The sequence below is a fragment of the Crocodylus siamensis genome, chromosome 5 (genome assembly GCF_052110815.1).
Source record: "Crocodylus siamensis isolate JL-2025a chromosome 5, ASM5211081v1, whole genome shotgun sequence".
In the NCBI taxonomy this organism is placed as follows: Eukaryota; Metazoa; Chordata; order Crocodylia; family Crocodylidae; genus Crocodylus; species Crocodylus siamensis.
Genome location: NC_143399.1, coordinates 42,380,424 through 42,395,885, shown reverse-complemented (window position 1 = coordinate 42,395,885; position 15,462 = coordinate 42,380,424). Strand labels below are relative to the sequence as shown.

At 43.6% G+C, this 15,462-nt stretch overlaps 1 protein-coding gene across 1 annotated transcript in view; it reads right to left on the bottom strand.

Annotated features, from left to right (window-relative positions):
* NOTCH2 (notch receptor 2) overlaps positions 1–15,462 on the bottom strand; it is a 128,292-nt gene that overhangs the window by 92,200 nt on the left and 20,630 nt on the right. The window contains exons 3-4 of the mRNA XM_090049474.1: positions 7,594–7,853; positions 6,307–6,642 (exon numbers count right to left, since the gene is read on the bottom strand). Coding sequence (XP_089905600.1) covers positions 6,307–6,642; positions 7,594–7,853 — 596 coding nt within the window. The remainder of the gene's footprint in view (positions 1–6,306; positions 6,643–7,593; positions 7,854–15,462) is intronic.

Below are 15,462 nucleotides of genomic sequence, written 5' to 3'. Positions count from 1 at the left end.
AATCAGTGGCAGAGCCACTGGGGCCTGTCAGCCAATCAGAGGCATAGGGGTGGGGAACGGCACCACAATAAGCCTGTGAGAATGACTGCTGTCCCTACAATCTCCTGGAGCGGGGGGAAGAATATTTACCAATAACTTCTACAAATAACTATGAAGTGATGCAAGATTGTATAGACACAATTGCTGAAATAAGTAGTTATTTTGTAAAGTTTTATTGATCCAACTGAAGTTGCAAAACATTTTTCAAGCGCTTTAAGCTCTAATTCTTCTCTGCTTCCATTTTTTTAATTAACAACCTCAAAAATAGCTTTTCTTTAAAAAAAAAAGTTTGAGAAAAATCCCTCCAGCATTTTCTGTTACTGATGACTGAGAATATAGACTTTAAGTGGGCAGAAGTGTATTCGAAAGTGAAATAAATTCAAAATTATCAAAATACTATGTCATCAGAATTCATCTCTGGGTTAAGACAGCAGGAATCCCTTACTATGCTTTACTTTATAGAACTGGATCCATCAAATCCTGCAGAGCAGTTTAATGTGCTGCCAGTAGTGGTCTAGTGGGAGATCTCCTATAGGTCTTCTCCACACTTCCCAACTCTGCAGCAGAAGTGAGCCCAATAAATGCTTAACTCTGGCACTCTCCTTCTAACTGAAGAAATCTAGATCACATGTTGGATATCTATGGCAGGCCCCCTTCTCCCTTTCCTCACCCTTCACTTCCCCCACTGCAGACACATCCCTCTGCTGCCTACTTCCTCATGAGCATTCAGAGTGCAACCAGGATTCGGGTTTTGTCTTCCAACACATCTGGGTGCTTTTTGATCCTTCCTTAATTGCACAAGGGTGATGAGTGCCTGGAGGATCTCATCTTCCCTTTGGACGATTGTAGAAGTACCCTGGCTTCACCAGCCCTTTCCTTCTGTTTATATTTTCCAAAGGAATAGTTCTAAATACCAAAGCCAAGCAATATAATCCTGCCAATTCAGGCACAAATATCAGGACATATGAAAATGCAGCTTCTCAAAACAAAAGTATCCACACCCACACTGTATGCGTGTTGCATAACCCTTCACACAGTTACTACCAATCAAAACAATATGCGCACAATGTGGGCAAGTTCCTGTTACCATAGTAATCTAGTCTTCCATTTCCTGACTGTATTTTACTTGTCTGCACGGTTGCTTCCACTCAAACTTGAGTCCCTGCAAGTAAAGGAAACTTAACTTGCATGAGCTATCTTATTGGCTCTACAATGTTAGGCTCTTGTACTTGAAGTTCCCCTTTTCTTTACGATACTCCTTGTATCAAATATTTTAAGCCCTTTGGGATGTCAAAGGCCAAACAGCTCCCACACAAGAAACAGCCCCCTCTATGAAGCCTGCAGAGCCTGTTAACCATAAGTCAAACAGCTCTGGGTTTTCTTTCTTTTTTTTTTCCCCTTTTAAAAAAAAAAAAAGATAACTGAGCGCAACATTAGGTTAAGAGACAAAGTACTCAAAAACAGTAAATGTAAACAGGTGGTTTCTCCAACAACAGAATCCCAGTTCCACCACACTTGAGGTTGGCCAGACCTTTAAGTAAAGTATCTTAAAAGGTATCATTCAATTAAAGCAGCTAAATGCTCTAAAATCTACAAGCTTTCTGGTACTTCCTGAAAATTTGCCCTATCTCATAGGGTGCAGGATAGGGTTTGCAACCCAAATTCAATCACCAGAAGAGGCTCCTGAGGGAGCAGCATTTCTTAAACTCCACTTCTAGGACTCAAGCTATGGCTCTGATTGTCCCCCAAACACTGTTCAGCATTTGCCCCAGCTAATGTGTGGCATCTATAACCCTTCAATAAAGCAAGGCTGAAAGCATTACCAAAAAAAGACTTCAACTCTCCATTAGTGGACACTAAACACTCATGTGTTTCATGAATGCACAGAAAAGTGAGCCAAGAGGTTTTTGAGTGAAGCAGCATTACCTGGCCAGTTCACATTTCTCCTTATGTTAAAAAACATAAAGGAATCCCCTTACAAAAATTGTTAAGGCAAAACACAGAACTAGAGCTATGCAGTAGGAACCACTGCCTTCCAGAAAGTCAAACTGAACAAATCTCCTACTTCTCAAAACCAGGAAATCCACAATTAAGCTACACATGAACACAACCTTAACTCTGCCATTTTTGAGCAATGCCCCAGGATACCCGTCACACACACGCTTACACTCTGTCTTTGCAGACAGTGCACAATGTTCAGAGAGCAAGGCACCTAATGACCGTAGGACAGAGTCTAACCCCTTTTTGCTTATGTTTGTATGAGCTGAATAGGAGCTACCTGCCATTTTCATGTACGTGCTAAAATTTACAACCACGACCCCAATGCACAGGATACCATTGAACTTTATACCCTTTCCCTTCCTATCATTAAATCATAGATCACTCATATGCTACCCTGCTGCTGACAATCCTTGTTAGCAAGGTAAGCCCTGTGCACTGCTACAAATAAAACCTTCAGTTCCTTGTGCTAAAATGAGGCATAAGGACTTCTCTTTAAGCGCACATGCACACTTTCCTTGTCAACATGGCTCACTTTGAAATCTCCCCTTCTCTTTCCTGCCATGCCTTGATGAAATGATACTTTCAGAAAAGGGAGGCTGCCTCAAAGCTTCCCAAGCCTGATCTCACATTCCTGAGCTTAGGCGTCTCCACTCTCTGCCTTATGGGCTAACTGTGTAGGCTCCGTCCTCCCCAATACCCATACCTCGCAGATGTCCCATATTAAACAAATCATAACTACCCCCATGGGCTATAGGCTCCTGGCTCTGCTCATCCAACATCTCATGGGCAGAGCACACAGCCAAATCTGACCAGTCATGTAGCTTCCTCACATGCATTGATGACCTCTACCTAACGCAAGAGGTCTACAGGCCAACTAAGGGAGAGGCACTGCTGGATCTGGTTCTGGCCAAAGGGGATGATCTGGTGAACGATCTGAGGGTCAAGGGGAAGCTTGGTGACAGTGACCATGAACTGATCACTTTCTCTGTCCAATGCAGGGTGGACAAGTTTCTCAGTAAAACAGACATCCTCAACTTTGGGAAGGCCAACTTTCAAAAACTCAGGAGGCTGGTCAACCAGGCACTCAGAGACCATGGCCCTTTAGAAAGGGGAGCCCATGAGGAATGATTGTTCCTTAAGAATATAATCCTCAAAGCACAAGGAAAGTCCATTCCATCCCAAAGGAAATGCAGTCAGCGGGCTGGGGTGCCCCCTTGGCTCAATAGGGAACTTTTGGACTTCCTGAAGCTAGAGAGAAGCCTGCACCAGGTGGAAAATGGAAGTCATCACTAGGGAGGACTACACAGCACTAGCCCAAACCTGTAGAGAGCAGACCAGAAAAGCCAAGGCAGACACCAAACTCAGGGTAGCCACAGGAATCAAGGACAACAAAAAGTCCTTCTTCAAATATGTGGGAAGTCGGAGGAAGAACAAAGGCAACAATGGGGCAGCTGACAACTGATGCTCAGGAAAAGGAAAATCTCCTAAAAGATTACTTTGCATTGGCTTCCACCCATCCAAAGGGGTCACCCTGTCAAACAGGGCACAAAGCATCCAGGGGATGGGAGATGGGCCCACAATTTACGTAGATCAACAAGGGAACACATCGAAAGACTCAACATCCACAAGTCCGTGGGCCCGAATGGTATACACCCAAGAGTCCTGAAAGAGCTGGCAGACATCATAACACACCCTATGACAAAGATATTTCAGAACTTGTGGCCCTCAGGAGAGGTACCAAAGGATTGGAAAAGAGCCAGTATGGTTCCAATCTTCAAGGAAGGAAGGAAGGAAGACCCAGGGAATTAGACACCAATCAGACTGACACCCATCCCTGGAAAGATCCTGGAGAAAATTATCAAAGTTTCCATCAGCAGCAGGATACCGGAAAGCAACTTTGAGTGCCAGCCAACATGGCTTTGTTGCTGGAAGGTCTTGCCTGATCAACCTCGTCTCCTTCTGTGACCAGGTGACACAATGCCTGGACAAGAGAGACGAGGTTGATTTCAAGAAGTCTTTTGATTGGTCTCCCATGATGTCCTCATGGCTAACCTGGAAAACTGCGGCTTCAACTATCTCACGGTCTGATAGTTGGGGAACTGGCTTCAGGCTTGGACCCAAAGAGTACTGGCTGATGGGAGCAAATCAACATGGCACAAGGTGACTAGCACGCTACAACATTTTCATTAATGATCTGGATTCGGGTGTCAGATACAGACTGGCAAAGTTTGCAGATGACACTGAACTATGGGGGAAGGCAGTTACACTGGAAAACAAGTTGGGGATACAGGCCGACCTGGACAAGCTTGCAAGGTGGGTGGACCAAAACCTGATGGCATTTCATGCAGAGAAGAGTAGGGTACACCACCTCGGGAGGAAAAACCAGCATCCTACTTATAGGCTCAGCAGTGCTATACTCGCTAGCACCATGACTAAAAGAGACTTGGGGGTCTTGATTGACCACAAGATGAACATGAGCCATCAATGCAATGTCATGGCCAGAAAAGCAAACTAAACTCTGGCACGCATCCACTGATAGATCTCAAGCAAAACGAGGGAAGTCATCCTCCTACTCTACTCAGAGTTAGTGAAGCCACAGCTGGAGTACTGCGTCCAATTTTGGGCCCCATTCTTCAGGAGGGTCATGGATAAGCCTGAGAGAGTTCAGAAGAGAGCCACCCACAAGACCGAGAGCCTTGCAAGGAGAGGCTGAGAGACATGGGACTCTTCAGCCTGGAGAACAGAAGGCTCAGGGGGGACTTGGTGGCAGCCTTTAAGTACTTAAGGTGCAGTGCACCAGGATCAGGGAGAACTGTTGTTTACCAGGGCTCCCCAAGAGATAACAAGGTCTAAAAGCCACAAACTTCTGGAAGGCCGATTTAGACAGGACATAAGGAAAAGCTTCTTTACAGTCTGAGTGTCTGGTGTATGAAACAGACTCCCCCAAGAGGCAGTGCAAGCACCTACTCTGGACTCATTCAAATGATATTTGGATGCTTATCTTGCAGAGGTCATTTGACCCTATCAGACTTCCTGCCTATGGCAGAGGGGCTGAACTTGATGATCCTGCAAGGTCCCTATCAGCCCCTAATGTCTATGAATCCTTACACCAACCCCTCTCTGGGCTAGAGGCATTCTGGACCCCCAGTCTCCAGCTGTCTTTAGACCCTGTCCCTGCTCCTAGGCCAGCTGAGACCCATGGGCTCTCTAGCCCCACCAGTCTCTGGCTGTGGCCCTTCTTGGCTTCCGGCCCTGACTGAGCCCTGGCCCCACTCCTAGGTCAGTGAAACCTATGGACAACCTGGTGCTACTCACTCCAGGCCTCTGGTCTCTTTGAGCCCTCTAGCCCCTGCTCTCTCTCTGGACCCTCTTGCCCTCCATTCTTTCTCTAGGCCTCCTTACCTCCCTTTAGTCCCTTCCATAAACCACCAGTCAGATGTTACCCAGGAGCTCCTCTCCATGGCTCTCAGGGCTAGACAGCCTGTCCTGCTCAAGCTCTGGGCTTATATCCTGATAGCCCAGCCCCTATAGGCCACGTGACTCCTGACAGCTGCATGCTGCTTCTCAGGCAGCTTGCCTTCACCTAAAGTAACAGAAGCATCAGGCCTCCTGCTACAGAGAGAGGGATTCAAAGGCTCCAGAAGCTCCTGCTTGATTTCCTCACATCACAATTGCAGGTCCTTCAGGCTGTTCCAATTAATCCCTCTAGGATGCCATACTGCTACACCTAATCCAGTCAACACAGTTAGACTGCATTCAGGCAATTCCCAAGACCTACTGACAACTGTAAAGGGGGAAAGAGTTACAGTTCATGGCATGTATTAACTCTGTATTCACTGGTTTTCAGAGGTTTGAGTTTTGTTGAATTCAAAGTTCTGGAAAACCACAAGATAACAGCAGGCTGAATTGTGCCATAAGTTTCTCATTAGCAAACTGACCAATGGTTGGTCTTCACTCAAGACCTAGAACCCATCCAATGTTTTCTTGCCATGACCCACCCAACCCAACAGTCCTTCAAGTTTGAACTCTGTTCTCCTCATGGCTAGCAGTACCCTCCTGTCACCATCCGAAATAATGATGCCACACCAACTCAACTTTCATATCAGCTCCCAACCTTACACAGACTTTTGTGTCTTCTGTCGTGGCCCTGATGCTGGTCTTGCATTATAGGGGGAGCTTAAGACAGGTATTACCAAGAGACAAATGCTAAATGCCCAACCTCACCACTGCATTCCTGTTTGGTTTTTGGAAAGAAACAGTATTTACCTGGCAGACAGTTGCACTCATAGACAAAATCACCAGTTTGATGACATGTCCCTCCATTCATACACGGTGAAGGTGAACATGGCACATACGTGCTTTCACAGAGGTGGCCAGTAAAGCCTGGCTTGCACTGACATCGATAGGAGCCAGGCACATTGAGACAGGTTCCACCATGATGGCATTGTCCTGGTGTGATACATTCATTCACATCAACTTCACATTTTTGTCCAGTGTAACCAGATGGACATGTACAGGAAAATCTCTCCCCAGACGCGATGCAAGTACTTCCATTGGCACATGGCTGAGACATACAAGCATCAATCCACTGACAGTTCTTTCCTGTGGAATCAAGACATTTGAATTTAAATAAATAGAAATGGTTTGTACAGAAGATACCCCATATTTTTATGACACTTTCAAATCCCTCCAACACAACTGCATAAGTAAACGAGAACAGGAGAATGCACCTCAGCTCTGCATTCCTCATTGTAATCAACAATATGATTTAGTTTTAGCTTGTTTATACAGGACCTACAAGACAGCAAATACTATGCTTTATAAGCAATAAATCCATAAGCTGGAATTCTACTACACTGATAATATTTGCTCACTTCCCTCATATTGTCTTCAAAGATGAAAATGCAGATTTCTATATGTTCCTCTTATGCAGAATTAAACCTTCCTATAAGAATATCTGGCTATTCAAAATTGTTCAATAAGATGCTTTAAGGGCCTGCCCACTTACGAAAGTTATTCTGGAGTAATGTTTGATGTAAACTTCATAGAACATTGGGGCTGGAAGAGGCCTCAGGAAGTCATCTAGTCCCATCCCCTGCCCAAGGCAGGATCCTCTTTGACTGAAATACCCCAGCCCCACCCCAGGTATCTGTCTAACTGCTCTTGAAAACTTCCAAGAATGAAGATTTTGCAAAGTCTCTGGGTAGCCAGTTGCTCTACCTGACCATACTCACACTGAGAAAGTTCAATTTTGAAGAATAGTCACTGTCCTGGAATGGCTACACTAATCAGTTGCCCCACTGTATACAAAATGCATGCACATATTTAAAGATCAACTCTGAAAGGTAAGAAGTCTTAAGTTTGGCTTTTTTTTTTTTTTTTTTTTTTTTTTTTTTTAACTGTTCCTGTTGTGTGCCCAAGTTCTCATTTATAATGTTAAAGCTATTAGCCTGACAGCATTTTAGAGCAGCACAACAGCATTTCTGGAAGAGTTCAACTAAGCTTTTAAGGACATAACATGAGGAGACTAAAGATACACATGTAGAATCCCACCTGTGTAACCTGGCCTGCAGACACATTCATATGCATCTGGGCCAAGCAGCTGGCAGGTTCCTCCATTTAAGCAGGGGTGTGACACAAAGCAGATGTGAGAATCAGAATATCTGCAGTCCTCGCCTCTGAACCCTGGAGCACATTTGCAAGTGGCCTTTCCTATCACAGACGTGGTTTCACATGTTCCTCCATTCTGACAGGTACTGCTTTCACAGGGGTTTCTGTGCTGACAATAGTCTCCAAGAAAACCTTCTGGACATCTGGAAGAGAAAAGTCATGAGTAGTAATATGTTCAGACTGAACCTCATTACACAAGATCCCTGTACTAGATTCCCACTGATATCTCAGACATATCAAGGACCCTGTTTTGCTATCTAGACAGTTCCTACTATAACAGCTAAGGTCCTCATTTTTTTGGCTGGCCACAGTGATATTTTGGAAAACAGAAGATCATAACAATTAACTCTCAATGTAAAATTCCACTAAGTGCAACTTAAGTTTCATTAAGCACAAAAAATTTACCCTTTTCCTCCCTTCACCCTTGCAGTTATACTTCTCTTGCCCTGTAATCTCTTAAAAATATAAATAAAATCTGAATGTTTGAAGAGTAGTTGAGTATTAGTTTATTTCTCTCTATTTAGTGTTCTTCTGCAGAAGTAATTAAACTGTGTGAATAACAGATACTATCCATCTCTCTCTGGTACTTCTATAGTCTGAGTTACTCTAGTACTGAAGAGCCTCAAGACCTTTAGTAGATGTTCCTTTACACTTCCCATGGGGTAGAGTAGTGCTGTTATCTCCTTTGTATGGATGGGGAACTGAGACTGTGACTTGCCAGAAGTTGTACTGGAAGTTAACAACAACAGTAATTGAACCTCACCATCCCAGGCCAAATACCTTAACCATGATGCTGTCACTAAGCAGGGAAGGGGAAAAGTACTGGCATATTATTGATAAATGAGCAATCTCAGAGATTTGTGTGCACAGAATAATTGCAGCTATTTTTCACCAAGCAAGACTTGTGTCAACACAGTATGACCATGCTTGTCAGCCATAATCCATCTTCCAACTGGCCTTTGTACTACGCATTTTCAATTCATTTTCCAGCAGCAACACACACACACATACACCCTTGTTTTTGAGAGGCAAAAGAGAAATCTGCAAAATGTTAATCAAATAGGCCAAATATTTTTAAAGCAAATAAGATTGGACTGTCAATCTGCGGATTTTTCTACAATTTCTGGCTGGATGGTTTTAACTGAGGAGTCGTCAAAATATGCACAGCTTGTCTAAGGGACAATTAGAAACATTCAACTAAAAACATCCAACAATTGAAGACTAGATGCTCTGTTCTCCTGCTGCAGAAATGATTAAATTATAAAATTAGGTCAGTCAGTTACTCTAATCCACCAAAATGAGACTCAGCCTCCAAGGAGGAAGATCAGGTCTTTCATGATGTCCAAGGCAGCGAACAGGAATGGGGCTGAAGTAAACTGTTTCCTAATTAATTTAAAATGCCCTCATCCATGGAATTAACAACTGGCTAACTGGTAGGTGTCAAACTGCAAATGTAAACAGGAACTTATAACAAAGTGTAGGCGTTTCTACAGAGATGAGTTCTGGGCTCTGCACTATTTAATGCCTATCCGTGCCCTGGAGGAAAGCATAAAATTGTCCCTGATAAAGTGTATGGATGCCAGGTTGCAGAAAAGAAGCAATCCAGATTGCTTAGTAAACTGGTAGCAAAAAGTATGCATTTTAATATAGCCAAATGAAAAGCCCTAGCCTCTAGAGACAAAGCATAGGGGTCATGTTTATGCAGGGAAGCAGGGAGGGTTATCCTGGAAGGCAGGGATTCTGAATATGTTAGGATGGGGGGTTATGATGGATAACCAGGTGACCAAGAGTTACCAGTGCAAGACTAAAGGGTTACTACAATCCTGGGATGCATAAAAACAGGAATACCCCACAGAGGCAAGAGGGTTATTACCTCTGTATTTGACAATGACTAATCATTACTTGAATAGTGTGCACATATGGAGCCCACACTTCAAGAAGGGTGTTGAAAAACTGGAAAGGGTTCAGGGCAGAGTCACAGAAATCATTAAAGGACTGGAAATTATGTCATACAGCAAAAGACTGAAGGAGTTGCAGCTATTTAGCTTAATACAGACAAGGCTAAGGGACTTCAGCATAGTGTGTAAATACCTACATAGGGAAATAATTTGTAAACAGTCTTCAATCTGTCAAGTAAAGTGATAAAAATATCTAACAACTAGACATTGAAACTAGACAAATTCAGACTACAAATATGGTGCATTTTTTGTGTCGATTTTTTTGCTTTATTTTGTTTGCTTGGTTGGGGGTGGGGGGAAGGAGGAGTGTTTGCTTTTTTTTTTTTTTCTTACAGTGAGGATATTTAACGATGGGAACAACTTACCAAAAGCTGTGATAGCTTCTACAACACTTACAATTTGTAAATCTTCACTGCCCTTTATTATGCTCAGCCTTGCATCCCAGAATTGAGGTAGCATCCAATTGTGGGATCACCATATGAGAGGCAGTCTCATGCATCCAAGGCTCATGCCAGTTAAAAGTTTTATGGGTTAAATTAAACACCAAAAATTGTCCCCAGAAACAAACTGGAAACCAGTACAAGTAATTACATGCCACCTGCAAAACTGCATACGAGTATCCTAAAATGTTATCCCATCACTGGGTCAGGAATCCTTTGTCACAAAGGATGGAAAATGAGCCTGTACTCAGTGTATGCTTTTGTGTTCATGTATTGTCTAACTCTGGTCAGAGCAAACCTAGATAACAAGGCTGCAACCTCCAAACTAGGTACACATATGAAGCAACATTTCTCAGCATCAGTAAGTAGACAGTGATGCAGTCAGACCAAACTGAACTGGAGTCACAGAAGACCAGCAAACTCTTAATTGTCTGCAGTCATCCTAGCTTTGCTTGGCTTTATTACACCCATCATTATCAGTGGCATTTGAAAGAACAAGATAACCCCCTTTCAAAATCCAGTGCGAAAGACACTGGCCTGGTTCTTCACAGCAACTGCATCAGAAGAAAGATGCACAGAGCTGAACTGCCTTCACAAATGGGGAACCAGAATCCATATCACTTCACTAACTCTCATCTAACTATTGAGGAAAAGTAGCAACTAAACAGAACTCTGCAGTACCCCACTTCGGACAACTTTCAGGCAAATGAATAGTCACCCAACACTATTTTCTCCATACACCCCAAAAATTCAACCTTTAAAAGGACATCTTTATCACTGATGGTTCCTAGTCAGACCACCACCACTATACTTAACAATCAAGGCAGCTGAACGATGCAGAACAACCAACTCTCACAATACATTCCCATTACCTTCTTTATAATTTCATATCCAAAAACGTTACAGTTAATCCAGTATTTAAAATACACTGCCTTTATTCAGGAGATAACTTCAGGAAAAAGTCCTAGCCACTGCCTCTCAAAAAAAAGGCAAGCTAATTTCTGCCCTCCCAAGGAAAGAGGTTATAATCACCATGAATAACAGAGCCCAAAATATAATATTTTGTCCTCCTGGAGTGACATAGAATAGGGTTTGTTTCACTCTTTCTAGAACCAGACTAGTCTCCGAAGTTAGTGGAACAAATCATAAAAAACTGAATGAGGTCCATAGAACAGTGCCCCACAGGAAGTAGTAAAGAATGTCCCTCGCTCAGACGCTTTACGTCTAAACTGGACAAAACACTAGGGAACATACCACAAAGAATGATCTTACCACAGGAACAGGGATGGGTGAAGCAAAAATATAACCCTTCCACATCTAATTTAGCATTCCTCCTGGTTAAGTCCGCAGTTCCACATAGTCACCTGATTTTGCCCTTTTTGACAGTTAGAGAACTATAAAAAGCTAAGGACCAGATTTTTCAGCCAGGCCTCATGCCAACCCCATTTGTGGGCACAACTACTACCAATTAACATCTAAATGCTAGTGCAAGCAGAATTGGAAATATTTGCACAAAATTCATTTTGGGCACAAAATATGCCCACAAAAATAGACGCCAGCACTGAAAATCTGGCTCCAAATCAAGCTTTTATAAGGGTCAGATTATCCTCTGCACAGACTAGACTCAGCAGCCACACCAGCCACCAGCTCCCCTCCTCATTCTCCTTCTGATTTGCTATTTCAAGTTCTCTACAAAATAAAATAAGCCACTTGTCTACAGAGCTGCTTAAAATTGTAGCAGCTTGTGTCAGCCCCAAGATGATAGGCACAGAACAGGAAATAAAACCCTTTTCAAATAAAAGCCACTGTTTCTCCTTAGTCCATCTAACTCTCAGGAAGATGAAGTTTGTCCTGGCACTTTCATGACGCACATGAGCTTTTTTAGCCTTGTCCAGCAAAAACTTAATCTTCTAAGAATGTATTTCACACACAATCCGATTCAAATCATCATTTTTTGAAAGCTACAGAGCATATGAACTGGGAAAATGTCTTGTGGGCTGCAGCAGCCTTGCAGCTGGTTCCAATTAAAACTTCTCCTTTACTCCCTCTGGGCTACTTTCCAGCACAAATACTTTAGTCAGAGCTTAACTTAACCCCCCCACACTTTTTTTTTGTGCCTCTAACTTGCAGCTCCAGTCTGCAGTTGCTGTGCACAGCGTCACAGTGCAGCCTCTCAGCAAGTTTTACAGTAGATGCTTCCCCTCAACAGACAAAATAGTTACTTAATCAGACGCAGTCACAGCACTAGATTCACGATGTGGACAATGACAATGCCTCAAACAGAACTGTCAAGACACAGAGAGCTGTTGCTGCTACCAAAGCAGTTGTGGTGCCAGACTGCTTTGAAGCCTCTCCTCAATTTATCCCTTTTCTGCAGGGTTCTTGGAAAGAGGCAACCTTTCCATGGAAACAGGTGTTCTTCACCAGAAATGTTCATTTTAGGTACAATCACCAAGTCAGTCTATACCTTGACTGCTGCAGCTAGTCTTCCCAGATGTTTTGTTTTCAATGGGAGTTTCCCATTTCAGGCTCAATGATATCATCAGGGACAGCACAGAAGGCAGCATATGGTTCTAATCTAAAATACGAAGGGAGAAATCTCCTACTTGCCTTGCTCCCCTCCCAACATCCCCTTCACTTTCATTGGAGCATTATCCAAAGAGGATGAAAAAGTAGGCTCAATGAAGAACGTGAGAAGGGCCTCAAATATTGTGGGGCAGATTGTAACCAGACTTCCTTCTGGCTCTGGAGTTCTGACTCCCACACCTACACTTCCTCTCAGGAGGGAGGACAGAAATCTCTGGCCAGCTTTTTCCTTGCTATTTCTTATGCCTCAAGGTTTCCATCAATTTTTCAGTTAGATGAGAATGTCTTGTAAGAAAGGATTGCATTGATGTGTGGTGTTTCAGTCACATGTAGCCTAGTGAGTTCTTAGGCCACAACAGTTATACAAATGCAGAGAAATAATGGGAACAGAAGTCTCTGGGGAAGCTTTAGCTTTGTGCTCAGATAAAAACTGTGCTGCCTCCTAAGCTTTTACTTACGTGAAACAGTAAACTTCAGCACCTCCCACCTCGTTCCAAAGCTCATCCAGGGCAGAACTCAGAGCCAGACAACATTTGGAATCAGGGTCTGGGGGTAGCAGGACGTGTTTGGAACTGATGACATTGCACTGAGTGTGACGAGAAGCCTGTGGCTGCTATTGCACTTCAAAGTCTTTAGGTGTGATAAAACCTACACTCCCAAATACAGACTGGTTAGAAAACATAAGTTAAAAGGTGGCTTTGGGTCCATTCTCTGGGCTCTAGACTGCTTTGCCCACCTGTAATGTGCAACTTCTGCAAGTTAAAAATTAAAAGTAGAATGCACAGTATGTGCCAAAAGACAGGTCCCAGCTCCCTAAATTCTCTGCCTGCCCCTTAGCAGGCTGCCATCTGCCTCCAGGAGGCTCCGTTGGTTCTTCAACCTGTTGCAGCACTACTCCAGTTCCCTGGCAGACTCCTGAAACTGCTTCATGTCACCAGACTGCAAGTAAGAGGGCCTCCATGGGCTCTTATCTCCAGTGACACTCCATTTCTGCCTTGCAGAGTGGGCTACAGCTCCTTAGACAAGAGAAAGGCCAAGTTCTGGTATACCTGGGCTGAGATCTCACCCTTCTCAAAGCAAAGGGGTGTTCTTCATGCTGCAGATAGCTGTTGTGTTTGGCCCAGCCAAGCAGCTTCTAGTAAAAGGGCAGACTTGTTCCCCCAACATCCTCAACAGACCTGCCAGAAACTGCAATAATTTGATGGCCACCATCAAGTGCAACTGTCAGATGCCTAGTGATTCACAAGTCAGAAGTACAAAGATGGCAGACACAAAGTGCTATAAGGGAGTAGGCCCTACAACATCTCAGCAACAGAGGCAGAAATGGGGATCAAAAAGATACCCTTGGACAAAGCTGAAGCTTGCTCAGATCTGAAAGGACCTGAGCGAGGGAATGAGTTTTCATCCTCCTCCATCTTCAGTTGCTGGTTTGTCACAAAGAACTTGAGGGGAAAAAGCAGGAGCCTACAACTGAAAAGGCAAAAAATGCGTAGCTCCGTAGAGCTGACGACTAAGAAGGGAATCTTAGGTCATCTACTCTGACCTCCTATATATGAAAGGCCATTCAATTAGACCCAGGTACTCCAACATTGTGCCCCATGACATTACACTGAAGCATTTTGATCCCTGGTGGGAAACTAAGCTATTGTGTATCACAAGCTGAAGACAGGAGAGACAAAGGCAGCACCAATGCCTCTATCAGGTGAGGAACTGTTTTAGGCAAGACCTACCAAGATGACTCTAAGCACCGTGCTGCAGGGGACAGCAAACATCCTATCCAGTTCCTTACCGTTCTGACTTGGGATAAAATTCCTTCCTGCTGTGCATCTGATAATCAGTATGATCCTGACATTGTGAACAACAAATACCGACCTAAAAAGATTCCCTGTACTAATCACCAGGACCAGTCAACTGTCTCTGGTGTTCCCTCTTCTGGGAAGAGGCAAAATCCCTGATGCTTCAGAAGGCAAAAAAGCCCAACACCAACTAGCAATCTGGAACCAAATCATTCCCAGATTGACCTTGACCAGCCAACTAAAGAAAAAAGTATCAAGAATCTGAAAACATTCCCTACTGTCATAACATTAATGGCCTTGGAGGATAGGGACCTCACTGTACAAAGCACTACAGGAATGCAGCACAATGCATCCATCTTCTATAAGGCTCCTGAAAACAGTTTTCTTACTCTGGGGTCTAAGGCTTTCGGTTCTGAACAACTCCATGAATAAGGCCTACAGCTTACTATTTCACAGTTTCCTTTCTTTCTAGCGTAGTAACAAAATCCACTTAAGAAAACTTGTCTTGTATCTAATCTTTGAAGAAACTTACTGGGACATTTTTGAAAGGAGGAAACCAAACCTTGCTCACAAACAGAAGCAGGGCTGTGGAGTTATCTACATCAGAGAAAGTCAAGATCTCTATCAAACAGTGCCATGAGAAAACCTGGCATAGGCCAGGGCAAGCACCGAGGGAAAAGAGCTCCCCAAGGGGCAAGGGGGGTGCACACCAGTCCAAAGAGCATGAAAGGGATAGAAAATCAAGATCCAGCTCAGGCTTTCTTTTCAGGCCCTTCCCCTCCATGTGAGAACTATCACTCAGAAGCACCAGGCAGGAGCATCTTCTACCTGAGAGTCATGTTTTCATTTTTAAGCAGGATATGGATAACACAGAACTACCCCTCAGATAAAGAAAGTGGTTTCATTGTTAAGCTGTCATTTCCTTGCTGCCTTGCCAGGCATTTAGATTAGCAGTAATGTTTATCAGCCTCC